Consider the following 19,936-nt stretch of genomic DNA (forward strand, 5'->3'; position numbering starts at 1 on the left):
GGGCGGGGCGGGGGCGGCGTGCCTCGGCCCGTCTTCGCTTGCCCGGCTAAGGGGGAGGGGGGGCCGCGGGAGGGGCAGTGCGCATGAGCGCGCCCGCGAGGCACGCCGGGGCTGGTAGTTCCCACGCGGGCACCACGCGCAGGAGGAAGAGGCACCGCCGCCCCGGGACCCCTCGGCCGCCGCTGACCCAGCCGAGCCCTGCGCCCCGAAGCCCCGGGACGCCTCGACGCCGCCGCTGCGCCCGGGAGCTCCCTCCAAAGCGCCTTGGCAAACTTTTGCGGGGCGCCGCCGGGCTGGGGTCCCTCGTGGCGGCGGGACAAAGGGCCCCTCGGAGGTGGGCGGGGGGGGCTCCGCGGACCAAGCCGCCTCCGCAACGCCGTGCGCACTCCCCCTCGGGGGGAGCAAGGGTGAGTGGGCGGGGGGGGTCTTCCCGAGTGAGTGGTCAGAAAGTCCGAAGTAGGAGGGGGGCTGCCGGGGGGGGAGCGGCGGGCGCCCGGTTGGGCCAGGCAGCCCATTGGGGCGGGGAGGGGAGGCTGCCCGGGCTTGGCGCGTTTTCGGCTCTTTGAATGGAGGACTCGCTTTCCCAGAATGCTCCCGCCCTCCCCTTTCTCTTTAATCGCGGGCGGGAGCGCGCCTCCACGCGCGCCGCCGGGTCCTCCCCTGCACGTGGTGTGCCGTGCAAGAAGCGGGGAGGGGGGGGGTTGGGAGCGCTCCCCCTCGGCGGGGGCGAAAGTTGCAGCTTCCTCGCGGCGCCCGCGGTCGCCCTCTTGCAAAGCTTGGGGCGTGCGGGGCGGCTTTTGCATGGGGCCGCGTCCCTTCTCCGTCCTGCCCGGCTGCCTCTTCCTTTTGCAGCCCCGCTTTGAACTTTTTCGGGCTGTTTCAGACCTTGGCAAAAGTTGCTGGTTCCCCCCCCCCCCCCCCCAGACGGGAGAGCGCGCAAAGTCGCCTTTTTCACTTTCAGCCTTTGCAGTTAGGATCCTTTTTGCCCGAAGGGGTTGATGGGGGTGTGTGGAGATTCCTTCTGGGGAGGGCCAGGAAGCTGGTCTGGTGAATTTGGACCCCTTCTGAAAAAGGAACATTTCCACACGTGCTTTGGGGAAGAGCAGGTTGAAGGTGCTCTAAGCCTGTTGAAAAACAAGAGTTGGGGGGGGGACTCGGTGCTTAGGGTTTAGAGGAGGTATTTTGGATCCCAGATCTAACTTAAATCTTTCATAGCATCTTCGTTTCCACCCACAGAGATGTCCATGTTCTTGAGTAGTTAGATGAATATCCAGCCTTTTCTCCAGAAGACCCAAGAGAAGTACGTAGCTTGGCCTCCTCCACTTCTCCTCCACCACAAGAACCTGATGAGGTAGGTTGGCTGAGGTAGGAGACGCACCCCTAAGTTTCAATGGGTGAAGGTAGACCGCAAAGATGGGACCCACCTCCTGGTCTTATCCTGATCAGTTAGGTTGGCCCATGTTTATACAGAAGAAGTGAAGGATCTCATGAGGTTCTCCTTCCAAGAGGACCTCTTTGAACTTCTCTCCCTCTCGGCACAATTGGTCCTTTCCCCCGGTAGAACCTCAAACCCAGCTCCAGCATAATCTTTTAAAAAGGCAATTTTGCTGCCTCCATTTTGAATTCATAGGGCACAGGAGTATCAGAGGATGAGCTGGTGGTGGCCCGCTTCCATGATTAATGTTAAATTTGTCATGCTTTTCCAAGAATGGGAGTCTTATCAACATATTGCTAATATCAGTCTTATATCAGTCATATCATGCATCATATACTCCTTGTTGATATCTGGATCCTCTCACATTTCCCCCCAAATAAAATAGACCAACCTACTTGTGCAACTTAATGGTTAATTGATGACCATCCTAGTTGAAGTCTACCTTCTTAAAGGTTCTTGATTCCCTTGATCTTCTTGAAGGGGTCAGTTTTGAAATGCTGCCTATAATGGGAATTGGTGCATATCAGTTTATAGTGGACTTTGTGAATTACAGCAATTAGCAACTAGAAACTCCAGGATCCCGTGGTTTCTCTTGTGGAGAAACATTTTCAACCTCTTTGTGGTCTGTAACACCATTGACATTGCAACTGGATTGAGCCCTCTGGAAGCTGAGTTAGGAATGAGTGAGGAACCTCAATAAAAACCGGTTGAGTTCAATGAGCTATCAGTCATAACAATAATTGAGATGATCAGGATGAGTTCTGCCATGTTTTGTCATCATTGTGTTCATTAATGTATTGCATTTCTCTTTGTTCCTGTCCCTTTTTTTGTCCAACAGCTACTTTTGACAGGACACAGCAGCTCTCCTCAGAGGAAACCCTCCCGAGCAGTGGCCCTTCGTTGGCCAAAGGAAGATGGCCAAGAGCTTCTGGACTGTGAGGCAAGCCATTGGTGGCACAAAAGTGCTTATAGTGCAGGTAGTCAATGATCTCTACTGCAGTGTTAGCACTTCAGTGACACAATGGTGCGGTGCGCAGGATGGGTTTTCCTGGTAGAGCTCCAGCAGGCCATGGTTGGGCTCAGTCATGTTCTCCATCCCAACCTGGAGGCCCAAAAGTTTCTTGTGCTAAGGTGCATCTAGTGCAGTTAGTGGACTAGCTTACAATCTACTGCCCTGAGTGCTCCTTCTGGCACACGGAACTGGCACCTGGTCAGGCTTTATAGGGCATTGCCCTCAGCAGGTAAAGAGAACATCTGACCCCTAAGCTTCCATGGGTGAAGGTAGACATGAAGATGGGTTCCACCTCTGGTCTTAACCCTGATCAGTTAGGTTGGTCCATGTTGTACAGAAGAAGTGAAGGATCCCATGATGATCTCCTTCCAAGAGGACCTCCCGGCTCCATGTTCTTTTGAAAAAGCATTGTGCCTTTCAGGAAATGGGCAGTAGGGGTGGCTGGAAGGAAGTTACAGTGTCCCTTACTTCAGATTGGATTCCTGGTCCAGTTAAATCGGACCACGTCCAACTCTGCAACCTTTTCTCCCAAAGTCTTGGGTTAGATCCTCCCAACTCCTACAAAGCTCCTTCAGTTTAAGCAGGGGTGTTCAACCTGAGCCCCTTATGGACTTCAATTCCCAGAATTCCCCAGGCAATGTGGCTGGTTGGGGAATTCTGGGGGTTGAAATCAACAAGTCTTTACGCGGGCCAGATTGGGCACCCCTGCTTTTAAAAAAAGACGCCTCCATTCAGATGGGTTTGCACCAGAGCAACCAACTTGTTGCATTGAGTGCTTTGGAGGTAGGGGATATTGCATGATGCTCTTCCTTCATGGCAGCTGTTTGTACCTGTGCTGTTGAGAACATGGGGATGTTCTAGATTAACCAAAGGGTTCAACATGGAAGAAGGGTGGTTTCACACCAGCTCTCCGTTTTATTGATAGACGTTGATCTGCTGCCAATCAAGCTATAATTGATTAGCCATATTCATATGCCCTGCGTAAACACGTTGGCTGGGGAGTTGAAGTCCATATGTCTTAAAACATGCTACCTGGAGAGTTTTAGGAGTTGAAGTCCATGCAGGTGACATGTTTGAAAAAAAACCCACTACTTTATATCACGGGAGTAGTTCAGCACACGATTCCTTGGATTTGCTTTAACTTAAATAATTATTTTCATTCAGTGGTGGAAATACGGCAAAAAGGAGTCAGAATGAACCGTTTGGCAGAATTCACTCTCTGCAGGTAATAGCTGCAAAGCCCATCCATGGGAAAATGTTGATGAAGTCCTTTAAACATTCTGGGAAAAAAATGTCTGTAAAATTTGAGGGAATTGGCCGAGACGGAGAGAGAGAGAAGGGAGGCTGCTAGTTCAGCGGGCATTTAAAACTGGGTTTGGTCAACCTGTTCTCTCTGGAGGTTTTGGACTGAAATTCCCATGCTCTCTTTCGAGGATTGGACTGGATTTTGATCAGAAATTGCTTGGAACCTCCTCATTTGGAGAGTTGGGAACATGGTCTCGATGCTGTTTCCCAGACAAAAGCACATTTTTTACATCCAAGCTTCCAGATGTGGCTCAGTTAGACACCTCCTCATTTACTGAAGTATAAGAAGGAGGAAGGGGGTACTGTAGAATCAAACTTGCAAAATTCTGTTCATTAGAGCCCCTGTCAATCAAAGTAGTTTCGGCCTTCCTAGGAAGTTGACTTGCTGCTCTGGTCTACCTGGTGAGGCTGGCATCTTGGACCCACCTTGCTAGACTCAAACTTCTGGCCAAGTCCTGCTTCCTCAAAACAAATTGGTGCCCACTCATCCTTAGCTCATCCCGGCTTCTGGATTGTTAGTATTCAAAGCTAGCGAACTGTTCTTGGAGAACCTCTACTCAAAGGGGTTCGGAGATGCTCTCCTGGCCCAACCGTCTTGTCCGCAAGGGTGGTTTTTTTTTAAATTTGATTTATATGCCGCCGTTCTCTGGGGACTCAGGGCGGCTTACAATGCGTTAAGCAATAGCCTTCATACTTTTGTATATTTATACCAAGTCAGCTTATTGCCCCCACAAACTGGGTCCTCAATTTACCTACCTTAGAAAGGATGGAAGGCTGAGTCAACCTTGAGCCTGGCGAGATTCGATCTTACAGTAATTGCACACCCAGTCCATCCTGGCAGGGCCAAAGTGCTCATAGTGCAGGTAGTTGTGGAGCCAAATTCTACTGTAATGTGGGCACTTCCAGTCCTGCCGGATCCTGAGCTCCGTGGCATCCTCTGCTTCCGGAGGGGCGGTGGCCGAGAAGAGACTCCCGTGCTGGCCTACGGTGGGTTTTGCTGGTTTGCATCTCAGCTTGACCTCTGTTGCTGTGCAAATCCATGCAAAACTGACGGTGGGGCAGGTTGTGAGAAGGAGGTCCTGGAGAGAGAGAGAGAGAGAATGCGTCCTTGCGGAGGCCGAAGGAAAGGCTCTTCCTCCCTGGGTTGGGATCAGTTGTATTACTCGGACATCTCTGAATAGTATTGCACTTGTCCCGGCCTGTGGAGGGCGAGGGGAGGATCGACCCTGCAGGAGGAGGCAGCTGGCACCAGCCGAGGGAGGGCGAGCGAGCTGGTTGCCCTGGCAGGAAGCTGTGTGTTGCTGTTGTCGGGTGGATCACGATGCAATTTTGATTAGATTAGCAGGAAGGAAATTGCACGGTATCCATCTGTAAACCGCAGGACCTTCCTGGCTCTGGCGAGTCCTGGGGGGTTGGAGGGGGGGCAGGATTGGGTGAGGGAAGCAGAAGAGGCTGGCATAAGGAAAAATCTGGGCCCTTGAGGGGTGGGGTTCTCTTTGCAAAATAAAATAAACAGATTTGGATACCTGAAAAGCTGTTTCCTTGCAAACTTCTTGAGCTGGAATGGTGTGAATGAATAAAGGTGGTTTTGTTCCCTGCTCGGATTGTTTTTCTCCTTCCATTCAGAGAGTTTGGCCGAGGAATCTCCCAAAGGAAAACGGAAAGCTTATACAGGTAATACTGTTGCTCGCTTACTGACCATTCAGATTCAAAATTCTGGCTACCACCTGTGGCCACGTGGCAACATTTTGGGTGCTTGGCAGCTGGCCTGCCTTTACAGCCATTGGGGTCCTGCAGCCATAAATGCAGTGTATGACTTCTTCCCCAGAAACTGGCGCTTGCTTCTGATTTCCAGCAAAAATTGTCCCATAACAAATGATGGATTTGCTTTAATGACTGCTGCAAATCTGCCCCCCTCCCCAATGCAAAATTGTGTGCAGTCACGTGTTGACTCGCTCAATGACCATCTCATAATTAGAGGTTCAATTGCTGTCGTAAGTTGGGGACTACCTGCAGTCAACCAAATACATCAGCAAATAATCAACCTGGTAAACAGTTGGGGAAATTGCTCATCCCCTCACAGGACATTAGAAACGAGGAGGAGGCTCCATTTTGTGATTCAGAGGTGCCAGTTGGCTAAAGGCTGCTTCACACTAGGTGTGGGGCAGGGAGCTTCTGACACTAGAGATAATTTGCAACTGAAAAGGAACGAACACAACTTTTAAGGGGAACCGTCAAATTAAATCTAGGACTGAAAGCCAGAAGATGCTTCCAGCTAATTGGACTCTGAAGTCTTCATTGGAGCCTGGATGGAAAGATGGGGTGGCTTTGAGTTCAAGAGCTGGAGGCTGCGGTGTCCCCAGACCTGTGAAGCAGCTGCAGAGAAGACGTGAGCTGTGCTTGCTTCTGAATTGTACAAACCAGCTCTCATCCTTTCAGCTTTCAATAAACCAGCTTGGCTTGCATCTTGAAAGACCAGGCCGGGCCCTGCTGATAGAATTATGGAAGGTGAAGTTCAATCAATGAATTAAAAGCTCATTGAAATGGGTGGCACTTTGGCACGCCTAGGAGTCGCCATAGGGCCATATCCTTGCTAATGCTGTTTTTGCAACTCTTCGTCCCATATTCTGGGATGCAAAAAGGAGTTTTTGATCTGATTCAGGTTTGGGTTTCATAAATGAAGTAGCTGCCGTTTTTTTGTTGCCCCTTAAGTGTGTGGGGATGAGCTGGAAGTGAGACCCACTGAAAAATAGGGTATTTTGAGTATGAATGATGTTTAAGGGAGCACCTGAGTGCTTAGCGCAAACATTAACTATAACTAATGCAATTTGGACAGCTCCATAAAGTGATAGACTTAGAACAGCTTTATTCTCACTAAGTGTACACTAATCGGCATACATTGAAATGAAATTTCGTTGCATACAGCTCAGTGGGTCTCCACCTCCAATATACATGGCATAAACATGACATGGAGTAACTAGTAACTAGTTCATCTTACATTCTGTACTTTATTAATGCAATTACAATGGTACTTTGGTACTCATTGTTAAATTGGTTCCATGAGGCACAATGAGTACCAAACATTTTTCGTATGAGGAATAATGCAGTGAGTCACAAGGCAATCGGCACAAATTCTAACTTGTGTGTTGACTACCAGACAATATTGGGACAAAATTTTTGCATCAAAAGTGTTGAGTAGCAATTTTGATGAGTTTCGAAGCACTTGAGAATCAAGATCCCACTTTAGTTTGGATGTAAGTAAACAGATTAACCAGATCATTTTACGGGATATATTTTATATGATAACTAACCTGCCCTCCAGTCAGGCTATCCTGGGCTAAAACGGGTGTCGGCGTGTTGTGTGAATTCGGCCACGGAGTCCCCAGCCAGCCTCTTCCAGCCTAGCAGGTGTGAACCAGCCAATTAATCAACCAATGACATTTTGGAGGCCTTTCTGGGAGTCAGCTGAGTTAACATAAAAATCTGTTCTCCTGACCATAATAATGAATCTCTGTTCCTGTAACAGATGTTTTGACGTTTCACTTGGGGATCCAGAAAGAAATGTCACATTATTTCGGTTTCGGTTGCAACATTTACATTTCCAAATATATTTCATCTGCAAATGCAGTTTTTTTCCCTCTTCTTTTTAGTCTGCCCGACTGGCCAGAGAGGAGAGGGATTCAGTCCGGTCTTTGTCTTCAGCTAATTATAATTCAGTGTGGCTAAACTAGCTAGCCTTATTTTAGCTCCTGTGTTGTGCAAACCCGTTTGTGTGCTGCTTAGGCTGTGAAAATGGGGTTAAACTGAACAAAGCAGTGCTCTGTTAACTATGGCTAACCGTGTGGGAACCCAGTACTGAGGGTCCATTCAAGAATTGACAGAAGTAACCGAACTATTCATTTCACATAGTTCACTTCCACGATAAGAGCTGTGATGCGCGAGCTCAACTCGTGCCTTCTTTGCAGAGATACCTTCTGCAGATCAGTCACGTGCCAAAGCAGCAAGGACGCAGACAAGGGTTTAGCAACTTAAGAAGAAACAAACCATGGTTTGTGATTTTCAAGACACTGAGCGGACTGAACATTTCATTCTCTCTAGCATCGGCCGACCCCCAAACCTCGACTGAAGGACAAAATGCTCTTCCCTGCAGGTGGAGAGAGTTTGGATGCCGCTTCACATCTTCGGCCGGTGCCTCTGTGCTTCTGCTGTGCCACTCCTGGGACCCAGTTGGCCTTCTCCCCTCCAGCCGGGTTGGGCACAGGTGAGGGGGCTGACTTTTTTTACCTGTGATTACCAGAAGTACAAGCTAGGATCATCCTGGTGGAAAAGAGATCTCTTGAGTGTTTTTTTTTTCTAGTGAGATCGGTCTATCAGGGCAAGTAGCCCGGGTTCGAATCTTAGAAGGGTATGGCTAACTAGCTGATGAGAGCTAAATAGTTCGAAACAGATCTATCCTAGTTTCCCCTTCAACACATCTGTGTCTGCAAAGTATTCTCTGAAAGGGCTCACTTGGAAAGTACTTAAAATTGTAGTAAAGGAAAGGAAGGAGGGAGGGAGGGAAGGAAGGTAGCCTCTAGATCAGAGGTCAGCAACCTGCGGCTCCGGAGCCGCATGTGGCTCTTTGGTCCCTCTGCTGTGGTTCCCTGTCAGGTGATCCCACCATTGGGTGGCCCCGCCCCTTGCCCTCCCCTCCCAGTCACTCCTCACCTGGCTTGAGAAGGTAAGGGCAACGGTGGGGGATGGAGAAGCGGCCAGGGCAGAGACAGAGAGATACAGAGAGTGGGGGAGAGAGAGAGAGAGAGACATAGAGAGATACAGAGAGAAGGAGGGAGGGGAGAGAGAGATATGTCAAAAGGATTTTGTGGTACCCAGTGTTTTTTAACAACTGGTTCTCTGCCCTAATGACTGGCTGGGTAGGCGTGGCTAGGGGGAGTCATGTGACTGGTGGAAGTGAGTGACATCAAGTTGGCCACGCCCACCCAGGTTTTGTGGCTCCCGGTGTTTTGTTTTCTGTGGGAAATGGGTCCAAATGGCTCTTTTGAGTATTTAAGGTTGCAGACCCCTGATCTAGATAGATAAATAGGTGGATAGGAAGGAAGGAAAAAGATGGGATGGAGGGTGGGAGGAAGGAAGGAAGGAAGGAATATAGATTGATGGATAAATAAATAGGTGGATGGAAAGGAAGGGAGGGAGGGAGGGAGGAAGGAAGGAAAGGGAAATGGGTGGAAGGGAAAATAGAGAGATGGAAATAAGGAAGGAGAGAGGGACAAAGACAGGAAGGAAGGAACATCAAATCAAGATCAAAAGGAACCCTAGACAGCTTAGCACCTGGCCTTTGGCAATGGGCGTTCAGTAATAGTTTTCCCTCCAGAGCAAACTTCTGTTAAAAAACTGCAACAGTTTCTCGGATCCCAGAAGTCCACACCCCTCTTAAAAGGTTGCCATGTTTGAAAAAAAACACTGCCCAGGAGGAACTCTGGGTGGGTGGGCTCCTGCCCTCCCACCGGCTGCTAGCTCAGCTGCCTTATCTTTGTTTCTGCCAGGAGTCCATTCCGAAGGGTCATTCCTGCTTTAAAAAGCTTCAGATAAACTTCTAACCTTTTGACCATTTCGCCTCCATTTCCCAGGCGTGTGCTTTTTTGGGGGAAGGGGCTGGCGGGGTCTTTCTCTTGAATGCAAAACTTGTGCTGTAGCTTCTAAAGGAGCAGCTCTTTTGGCCCTTCTTTTTTTCTTGAAATATCCCAGGGAGTTGCTTCAAAAGAATCCTCTCCTGGGCTCTCTCTGCTCCAGGGGGTGGAGAAGGCCTGTCTGTCGTAGAGGATGATAACACACTTCCTTTCTTTTTTAACATTTTTATTATCTTCTGCGCAGAAGGTTTCAGCAGGTTCTGACCAGTTCTGGAGAACCGGTAGCGGAAATTTTGAGTAGTTCGGAGAACCGGTAGTAAAAATTCTGACTGGCCCCACCCCCATCTATTCTCTGCCTCCCAAGTCCCAGCTGATCGGGAGGAAATGGGGATTTTGCAGTAACCTTCCCCTGGAGTGGGGACGGAATGGGAATTTTACAATATCCTTCCCTTGCCACACCCACCAAGCTACGCCCACCAAGCCACACCCACAAAACTGGTAGTAAAAAAAAATTGAAACCCACCACTGCTTCTGTGGCTGCATTACTAGCTGGCCAGGCCTGATTTAAAGATGAGTGAAGCCTCAACGCACCCTCGAGCAGAATTAAAATACAACCCGAACGGGACACTTTTCAACTTCAATCTTGTTGTGATGTGGATAGAACATATATTGTCAGGGCAAAGAGATCCTCTGACTCGTCTCCCCGTCTCTGGCCACTGGAAGAAGCATTTTTAAGTCATTTTAATGTCTCTTTTTCTCAACCTCAGCCACTTGAATGCCACTCAACCTATGGGATTTCAATTCCCAGAATCCTCCAGCCAGTGTGGACTTCAATTCCCAGAATTCTGAGAGTTGGAAGTCCACACATCTTCAAGCCTGCCTCCAACTTCTGCTCTGAAGGTGCTTTTCACCTTTTCCTCGCTCAATCTTTGCACACCTGTTGAAAAGAATGAAGAGGCCTGTGAAGTTAACACTGAATTTGTAGGTGAAAGGAGGAAGAAAAAAAAAAAAAAAGGAAATCCAGGGGAATTTGGTGTCACGTCCTAGCTATGGTTTACCAGCTAACCAAAATGGGCTTGGCACAACGCACTAAGCTACAAAACCTGGTTTCCGCCAGAGGCAAAACAACCACTAGGTGGCGGTATTGGCATGAGCCTTCTATTCACCTCCTGTATCATGTAGTATAATCAACTGACATTGCAATTCAATAGCCTGTGTAAACCCCAATAATCGGCTTTACTTCAGTTAACCACGATTCAGTTAGCCTTGCGAAAGTTGGTGTCAACCAGTGGAGGCAGGATTTTTTTGCACACGGATGCAACTGCGTCTTTTGTGGAGTTGCAAAGGGACTCAGGACCTCAAATATCCCGCTTAGGCCAGCAGTCAACCCAAAGTGGACACCTTGTCATTTTGCCTGTGGACACCTGTCAGCTGCCATTCCTGCAGTTCGCGTTCCTGCAAATTCCTTTTAATTGAGCAGCCCTTATTATCATGAAGACGGGCACTTTCCTGGCTTTAAAATGTGAACAACAACAACAACAAAACCCCCAAAATCCAGCTTGTTTCATCTTCATTTCATGCCTGGTTTGAATGCAAACTACCATGCGCTTCCCAGACAGACGGGAAAGCTGAAGAGAGATAGGCGACATTGGGGAAATAGCGGGGAATATGCTAAAATTTGGGGATTTGCAGCTAGAAAGAAAGGGCAGGTTGTTGAGCGGAATGAAGAATAGCGTGGCAACTGCTATCACTCATGGATGAACCGACAGTTCTCTCTTTAGCTGGATTCCCCAGAAGCACAAGACTGCGAGATGCTTCTGAAAAAGTATCGTCTTGCCATCCACGGCGCTGTTTTACAAAGAGATTTAACTCCAGGGCTCCGAGCCATGAGCTACGGCGGGGTGTTAATGCTTATCTGCGGGTGTGAAATCAGTTTATAAGTGAGGCTGCCCGGATCATTTTAAAAAGGCACTCGGAGTCAGGCTTGGAGAAGGCGCAAAGGCCCCCAGGCGCTCGGTGGGAGCCTTGAGAGAGAATCCATCCGTCATCTTAAGCACTTTTGAAGTCTCTCAATTTCTCCCTAGGCCTCCAAATCAGCCTTTTCTCAACCTTGGCGACTTTAAGGCCCACGGACTTCGACTCCCAGAATTCCCCAGCCAGCTCTATCTATAAGTCCACAGGTCTTAAAGTCGCCAAAGGTTGGGAAACGCTGCTCTGAATTTAGAAAAAGCCTTCAGAATTGGCGAGGGAATTCTGGGAATTGAAGTCCACAGGTTTTAATGTTAGCGAGGTTGGACACCCCTGATCTAGAAACTTAAGGCTTCCCTTAGTTGACTGGGGGATTCTGGGAATTGAAGTACAGAAGCACCAACTGCCTGCAATTACTGCAAGTTCAAATCTTACCAGGCTCAAGGTTGACTCAGCCTTCCATCCTTCCGAGGTAGGTGAAATGAGGACCCGGATTGTGGGGGCAATAAGCTGACTTTGTATAAAAAAGAAGACCGCTGGGGGGGGGGGCGAAAGCCCTACTAAACAGGTATATACGAAAGTATGAAGGCTATTGCTTAACGCACTGTAAGCCGCCCTGAGTCTCCGGAGAAGGGCGGCATATAAATCGAACCAATAAATAAATAAATAAATTAACCAGTGGAACAGCTTGCCATCAGAAGTTGTGGGTGCTTCACCACTGGAGGTTTTTAAAGAAGAGACTGGACAGTCACTTGTCTGTTTGAGAAGGGGGCTGGACTAGAAGACCTCCAAGGTCCCACCCCCAGCGCTATTCTACTCTAAATTCTAAATCTATTAGGGAGCACCTGGAGACCGCAGGTGAGATGCCTGGGGGGATGCTTTGGGGAGGGTGGAGGGGCAGATGGCCGGGACTCTCCTCTTCCTCCTCCTCCGATGCTCTTTTCCTGATTGGGGAGTGACGATTCTCTGCCCAGGCCCTCACCGGATCCCCGAAGTTCGGCGGGCCTCCCTTGGCCGACACTGCTGGTGGAGCCGCCCTTCCCAGGGGCAGTCTACCGCAGAGGGAGCGGCGCGGTTAGAGACCCCCCCTCCTCGCCCCGCGGAGCCAATGAAGAGCGAGGAAAGTTTGCGGGGAGCCAGTCAGGGCTGGGAGGGGGGCGGCCCGGGCCAATCCCGGCTCGGCTCGGCTCGGCTGCTGTGGCGGTGGGGCCAGTCTTGCTGGCTGCTCCGGCAGCGGCTGCAGCGGCGTCTCCGCTCCGGCTTCCCGCTTGCGCCGCTGGGCTCGGGATGCGCCCGGCCGCCGCCTCCAGCCCGCGATGAGCGACGGCGGAGCCGCTGCAGCCGCTGCCTCCGCCTGGCGCCTCTGCGCCCTCCTGGCCGCCGCCTTGCTGGGCGCCCGGCCCGAGCCCACCTGCCAGCGCGTCCGTTCAGCCTTCCAGGCGCTGCAACCCGGCGCCCGCGGGGTGCTCGACAGCCCCGGGCCAGGTGAGCTCCGGTTGGGGGCGGGTGGGGGGGAGGAGGTTGCAGCCCGAGAGCCCCGCTCGCCTGGCCGGAGAAAACGGGGATGCTCTTTTCCTTCCTCTTGCCTGCCTGCCTGCCTTCCTTCCTTCCTTCCTTGGGACTAGCGCCTTTATTTTTCACCGTCTCCCCTCCTCCCCCTCCATCATGGGAAAGGGCTAGGCAGCCTCACTGGCTAGAAGGAGACGCGGGTTAGTCCGGCGTCCTGTGTCGTGTGAACGCAGCCCAGAAGCTGCCTTCCTTCCTTCCTTCCTTCGGACTAGCGCCTTAATTTTTGCAGCGCGGTAAAAGCGGGAGCTCAGGGATGGAGATGCGCCCGGGCTGCCTGTAATGGGGCTGGCCGGTTCTCCCTCCGCTCGCTCGCTGGGCGCCTCCGGGGGATGTTGGGCTTGCTGATGGTTCCTTCTTCTCGTGCCTTCCTCGCGCGCTCGAGCTGGGCAGAAGGGATGGAGGGCGATGGAAGAGGGACCCCCTCCCCATCCTCCTCCTCCTCTTCCATGGGAAAGGGCTGGGCAGCCTCTCTGGCTAAAAAGGAGACGCGGGTTTGTCGGGCGTCCCGTGTCGTGTGAACGCAGCCCAGAAGCTGCAGGGGTCCCTCTTGCCCTCCTTCCTTGGGACTAGCGCCTTTATTTTGCACCGTCTCCCCTCCTCCTCCTCCTCCTCCATGGGAAAGGGCTGGGCAGCCTCTCTGGCTAAAAAGGAGACGTGGGTTAGTCGGGCGTCCCGGGTCGTCTGAACGCAGCCCAGAAGCTGCAGGAGTCCCTCTGCGGGCACGGCACACGGGGTCGGTCCGGCGGTGCGGGGTCTTTGCAGGATCTAGCAGGCTGGACGTTGGTTTGGTTCTTCCCTACAGCATCTGGGTTTGCAGGTAGATTGCTCTGGAATAGGGAGGCACTCCTGAAGTACCTTGGCATAGACATAGAGAGACTCGGGATGGAGTGTTCTTTTATCTCCAGTTTAGGTTTTTGCTCCAATCCTGCAGTGGCCGTTGAGGGCTGGCTAACCAGGGTTAAGGCTGTGCTGGTAGACTCTGCCTAAAACTGGGGTCTCCAACCTCGGTAACTTTTAAGACTTCAATTCCCAGAATTCCCCAGCCAGCCAGCCGAAAATCTCAGTTTTGCCAAGGCTGAACCAGATACAGGAACTGCGTGGCATCTGCAGCAATGTGAATAATTTTTGGGCTGCGGAAGTCTTATTTCTCTTAGGCTCTGCTTATGTACTTGGGAGTTTTCCTTGGGATTTAAAGGTGAAGTGCTAAATTAGATGTACATTTTTATTTAAAAGTTAAACAAAGAGTAAAGCTTGCATAAATCCTCCAGTGTGTGTGTGTGGTGGTGGGGGGAGGTGAGATTGTCTTCCTGAAAGGGGAAAAAAAAGGAGATAAGTCATGAGTTATTCTTGCAAAAAAAAAAAAATTACACTATATATATATTTTTTTATGGAAAAGTCTGCATGCTGCAGATAATCCAGTTGGGACATATGGATCGGTTTGCCAGACTTGAATGCTCTTTTGAAGTAGGCTTAAGCAGACTCATTTTGAGAATTACAAAGTGTTCAAAGATAACGAAAAACAGCAAAAGATGAGGGAAAATTTAAGATGCCGGGCTGTTGCTGTTAGGTAGGTCCTTTGCATCTCCCTACAACTTAACCGTAGCTAAATGCTAACATCTGAATCCCTCCGGCAGCTGTCAGGATAGGTTGGGGTTACAGTTTCCAAGATTGCCAGCCAAGGAGGAGAATGATAGCCTATCATATCCTGGGTGGGGGTACCAATTTGGAGAGCCTCGGTTTGGAGAAAGAGGTTGAAACCTGTCTCGCTGTTTGAGAAAGTTGCATCACATTCTCAAAGACTCTTCCCATCCTGCTTACAATCTTTTTGGATTGTTGCCTTCTGGCAGAAGATACAGAACAATTAAAACTCGGACCACACGTTTTCTGAATCGTTTTTATCCCAGAGCTATAATTGCACTCAACAATGAACTAAAGGGCCACCATCAGTGAGCTGTTGGGCAGCATTACTTGGTTTGTTTTGTGGATGTATGGGTGGTTTAGGGGCGGGGAATTTGTGGTGGGTGGGGGTTTGTTTGGGGATTGTTATGTGTGTTGGACCTGGTCTTTGGGTGTTCAGTGAATTTCGTTGTATGGGTATAATGTGTATACACGTACAATGATAATAAAGTTGTTATTATTATTATTATTATTAAGGGGTGTTTGCAAAGCAAGGATGTGATTTTGCATCTTATCTGGACAATATGTACCAAGAAAGAAATTCAGCCTGAAAGTCGGAAGGATAGGTGATTTTATTTTTCTGTTTACGGGGTGGGGTTGATGGCAGATTTCTAATGGGAAGGTGAGTATCTCTATCGAAACACAACTCTCTGGTCTTTCCATGAAAGCTGATCTGGAGAGGTAAGAATTCAAGAAGAGGACAATCCCTAGAAGATAAAGCCAGCATCTCAAATCGGCCTCTCTCTCAACCTCTTGGCAACTTGAAGAGTTGAGTGAACTTCAACTCCCAGAATTTCCCCAGCCAGCTGTGCTGCCAAGGTTGAGAAAGACTGATTTAAATGCTCAAAAACTCCCAGATCAGCTTGCCAGGAGTGATGGTGGCATTGTTGCTCTCCAGATGTTGCTTAGCTAAACATCCCCTGTTAGGCAGTCGCCCGAGGACTCTGCAACCTCTGCAGAGCCACAGTTCCCTGATGGAGATTAGAGCCAAAATCTTCCCTCCATCCCCAAAGCAAATGTCAACATTAACAAAGAAATTTCCGAACCAATGAGGTTCCATTAACCGTCTGGCTGTGAATTTTTGAACTGGGACATTTCCCATTGCCTCCTAGGGGCGCCCTACAAACACATGCATTGCAGTAGTCAAGGTTTGGATAATGGGGATGGGATTTTGCGGGGGGTGTTAATCCCGAGCAGTGCAACAGCCATCTCCATGCTTGCTATTTGGCAAATCCACCTTGGTCCTGCAATGAGAAATTATATATATATATATCCCTAATGAGAAGAATGGCTGGCTGGTTATTTCTCTCCTCCAACTGCTCGTTTCTGGAGATCTCAGTAGAGTAATTACACTTTGATGATTGTCTCCTTTCCAGAACGGGCTTCATAAATCCTCCGTAATCAGGGAGGCGTCATGGTGACAGGGTGGCCCAGCTTCCTGTTTATTGCTCACTCGGTCTCCGTCACTGCCACCCTGGCTCTGCCTGCCACCTCCAATCTTTTTCTCTGTCCTCCTCTTCCCTCACTGGCCACTGACCTCAACTCATAGTGAAGAGAAGGACCAGGGGAGACAGAATAGCAGACTTCCAACATTTGGGGGGCTGCCACAGAGAGGAGGGGGTCAAGCTATTTTCCAAGGCCGGACAAGGAATAATGGATAGAAACTGACCAAGAAGAGATTCAACCTAGAAATAGGGAGGAATTTTCTGACCGTGAGAACAATCAATCCATGGAACAGAAGTTGCCTTCGAAAGTTGTGTGGGCTTCATCCCTGGAGGCTTCCTAGAAGAGACTGGAGTGCCATCTGTCAAAAATGGTGTAGGGTCTCCTGCTTGGGCGGGGGGTTGGACTAGATGACCTACAAGGTCCCTTCCAACTCTGTTTTATCTATCTATCATTGGGACAGTGATGAAATCCAATTTTTTTTACTACCGGTTCTGTGGGCATGGCTTGGTGGGCATGGCAGGGGGAGGATACTGCAAAGTCTCCATTCCCTCCCCACTCCTGAGGGAAGGATACTGCAAAATCCCCATTCCCACCCCACTCCTGGGGGAAGGATATTGCAAAATCTCCATTTCCACCACACTCTGGGGCCAGCCAGAGGTGGTATTTGCTGGTTCTCTGAACTGCTCAAAATTTCTGCTACCAGTTCTCCAGAACCTGTCAGAACCTGCTGGATTTCACCCCTGCATTGGGAGCCTCACAAAAGCATTTGGTCACCTTCGGATCAGGTGGATCTGTATATTTATACAAAGTCAGCTTATTGCCCCCACAATCTGGGTCCTCATTTTACTTACCTTAGAAAGGATGGAAGGCTGAGTCAACCTTGAGCCTGGTGAGATTTGAACTTGCAGTAATTGCAGGCAGCTGGTCTTAATAACAGTGCTTTAGTCTGCTGCACTACCAGGGCTCTTTCTGATTGTTTTCCAGCCCACAAGAATATTGGAAGAAATTGTTTAACCTTGAATTTTGATGATTAGACTTGTTTGTAATGCTAGAAGGTCTGTTTTATGATGGTTTATTGAAGCTCAAAGGGGTCATTGATTTTCAGCTTTTTATCCGTGTGGAAGAAAGTCAGAATTTACTTTTTTCGACATCTTTTCCCCTCTTTTGTTGGCGCTGCCCAGTTTTGCTTTGTCTGAGCCCCTCTTCCTTTTAAATTCTTTTTCTTTGGTATTCTACACCTTTTTGAAACTTTGAAATAAAGTTTTGAAAAAAAAAAAAGAATATGGGAAGGAATTCTGCCTCCCCACCCCCCGGGGTGAAATCCAACAGGTTCTGGAGAATCGGTAGTGGAAATTTTGAGTAGTTCGGAGAACCAGCAAATGCCACCTCTGGCTGGTCTAAGAATGGAGTGGGAATGGAGACTTTGCAATGTCCTTCCCCCAGGAGTGGAGGGAATGGGGCTTTTGCAGTATCCTTCCCCTGGAGTGGGGTGGGTATGGAGAATTTGCAGTATCCTTCCCTTGCCACGCCCACCAAGCCACACCCACCAAGCCACACCACACCCACCAAGCTGGGCCCACAGAACCGGTAGTAAAAAAAATTGGATTTCACCATTGCTCCCACCCATCGGTGGGACCCAGCGCACAAATCTGCTGAAAGGATCGGGAGCATGGTAGAAAACCATCATAGCAATATTCTTCTGGCCTTGTTGAATTTCGGTTTGTGTCATGACTGAGACACAAAATGAAGGCACAACGCTTAAAGCAGATGTTTGCGGGTGACTTTAATCTTTTAAGGGAGGAACCAGGAAAAAGCCAAGCGGTAGGTGCTTGCAGGTGGTTCTTAAAAACCTCTTTTCTTACGGAGAGAGCCCATCAAAAGCCCTTCGCCCCAAGACATGGACCGTATTTCGTGGCCATCACTTCTCCAAGCCGCCCCGCCAAAGCTTTATAATCTGTTCATATTAGGGGATTATGCAGGAGGACGGTCTTATCAATTTTGTGCAAGGGTAGCCTAATGATTGCTCAGTACCGGTTTTCCAGCTTCCCAGATAATTTAATTAAAGGAGGCAAGATGGATGCCGCTGTAGTATTTTCTTCGTTGTATTGATAAGACGATTAAATAAATGTCTTACAAGATTACCGTAAAGCGGTTTCATTTCCATGGCCCGTCTTGCTTCTCTGCATAGCTGTAGTTAATTTGCTGGCAGAGTTTGTTCCAGGTGGACTGGTTATCCTTACAGTGCGCCGCTTCTTAAAGAATATTTATTTCTGGGGATTTGAGCTAACGTTCCCTGCTCTGTAAATTCCAGAAATCTGTTTGGAACTGGTAGGATTCAGGCTGGGTTGAAAGCTGACCATCATTGGATTTTAACTCCGGGTGTCTCAGCCTTGGCCGCTTGAAGAGGGGTGGACTTCAGCCCCCCCAAAATTCCCCAGCCATATTTAATTTAATTTAATTAAAGGTCAGTAAACGGAAAGACCTTGGCCTCGGCTCTTGGAAGGAAGTGATCAGGGCAAACCCATTTGAAACATCTCACCAAGCAAAATGCAGCGTCTCATCCAGACGGTTGTCGGGAGTCAACCCTGACTTCAAGGCATATTAAATTTTAATCCTGCTTGTATCTACAGGTAGTTCTTGACCTACAACACTTTGTTTAGCGACTGTTTGAAGTCACAGTGGCACAGAATAGAATAGAACAGAATTATAGAATAGAATAGAATAGAATAGAATAGAATAGAATAGAATAGAATAGAATAGAATAGAATAGAGTAGGAGGTCTTCTAGTCCAGCCCCCTGTTCAAGCAGGAGAACCTATACAATCTCAGACAAGTTCTACAACCAATCAATTTTCCCCAATGGCTATTTTTTGCTAAAAATTTAGAATAGAATAGAATAGAATAGAATAGAATAGAATAGAATAGAATAGAGTAGAGTAGAGTAGAGTAGAGTAGAGTAGAGTAGAGTAGAGTAGAGTAGAGTAGAGTAGAGTAGAACAGAACAAGAGTAGAGTAGAGTAGAGTAGAGTAGAGTAGAGTAGAGTAGAGTAGAATAGAATAGAATAGAATAGAATAGAATAGAAGTAGAATAGAGTAGAGTAGAGTAGAATAGAATAGAATAGAATAGAATAGAATAGAATAGAATAGGAGTAGAGTAGAGTAGAATAGAGTAGAATAGAATACAATAGAATAGAAGTAGAGTAGAGTAGAATAGAATAGAATAGAGTAGAGCAGAGTAGAGTAGAACAGAATAGGAGTAGAGTAGAGTAGAGTAGAGTAGAGTAGAACAGACCAGAATAGGAGTAGAGTAGAGTAGAGTAGAGTAGAGTAGAGTAGGAGCTGGAAGGAACCTTGGAGGTCTTCTAGTCCAACCCCCTGCTCAAGCAGGAAACCATATACCATTTCAGTGTCACGAAGTAAGGATTCTTGGATTGTTTTGGTGCAGGTGGGAGGAACCCGAAGCCCCCGGGGAGCACTCGGAGGGCCTCTCCATACTCAACGCTCCTTCCGAAGTTAGCGCAAGCAATGCACTTCCAGCCTCCTTCTCTTTTTGCTCAGCAGTTTTTGTGTCTTCTGGTTTACTGGGTAATTGAGTTTTCGGCTTCCAATTATTTCAGGACCATAAGTTGCTCTCTTGATAGCAAAAAAAGAAAAGAAAAGAAAAGAAAAAAAATGCCACCCTGGAAGTCTCCAAACGGTAGGAACCTGCTCCAGGCGATTGCTTTCCTCTCGGCGACTGTTTGCGACTCCTTTTCTTGGCCGAGGGATTAATTTTAACAACATTCCAAAGTGCAATTTTTGCAAGCCCTTCTTCCCCCCACTCCTTCCCTCCTTTGCTTTTTTCCTCGCGGCTTCGGGAAGTCTGTTTATGTATTTATGTACGTAATTAAAATAGAAT

The 19,936-nt window shown here is 48.7% G+C and overlaps 1 protein-coding gene across 4 annotated transcripts in view; it reads left to right on the forward strand.

Annotated features, from left to right (window-relative positions):
* The window catches only part of GPC3 (glypican 3), a 121,116-nt gene that overhangs the window by 23,983 nt on the left and 77,197 nt on the right, over positions 1–19,936 (forward strand). For 2 of the 4 annotated variants that reach the window (XM_087877613.1, XM_087877614.1), the window contains 5 exons: positions 1,237–1,351; positions 2,274–2,412; positions 3,612–3,672; positions 5,379–5,426; positions 7,903–8,013. Coding sequence is in view for 1 of the 4 variants with exons in the window: in XM_087877612.1 (XP_087733738.1) it covers positions 12,664–12,832 (169 nt within the window). In the remaining 3 variants the exon portion in view is untranslated. Of the gene's footprint in view, positions 1–1,236; positions 1,352–2,273; positions 2,413–3,611; positions 3,673–5,378; positions 5,427–7,902; positions 8,014–12,338; positions 12,833–19,936 lie in introns of those variants that run through there. The other 2 variants (XM_087877615.1, XM_087877612.1) reach the window with 2 other exon arrangements.

This window comes from Pantherophis guttatus, chromosome 12 (genome assembly GCF_059756535.1).
Source record: "Pantherophis guttatus breed Tessera chromosome 12, ASM5975653v1, whole genome shotgun sequence".
NCBI classification, from domain to species: Eukaryota; Metazoa; Chordata; class Lepidosauria; order Squamata; family Colubridae; genus Pantherophis; species Pantherophis guttatus.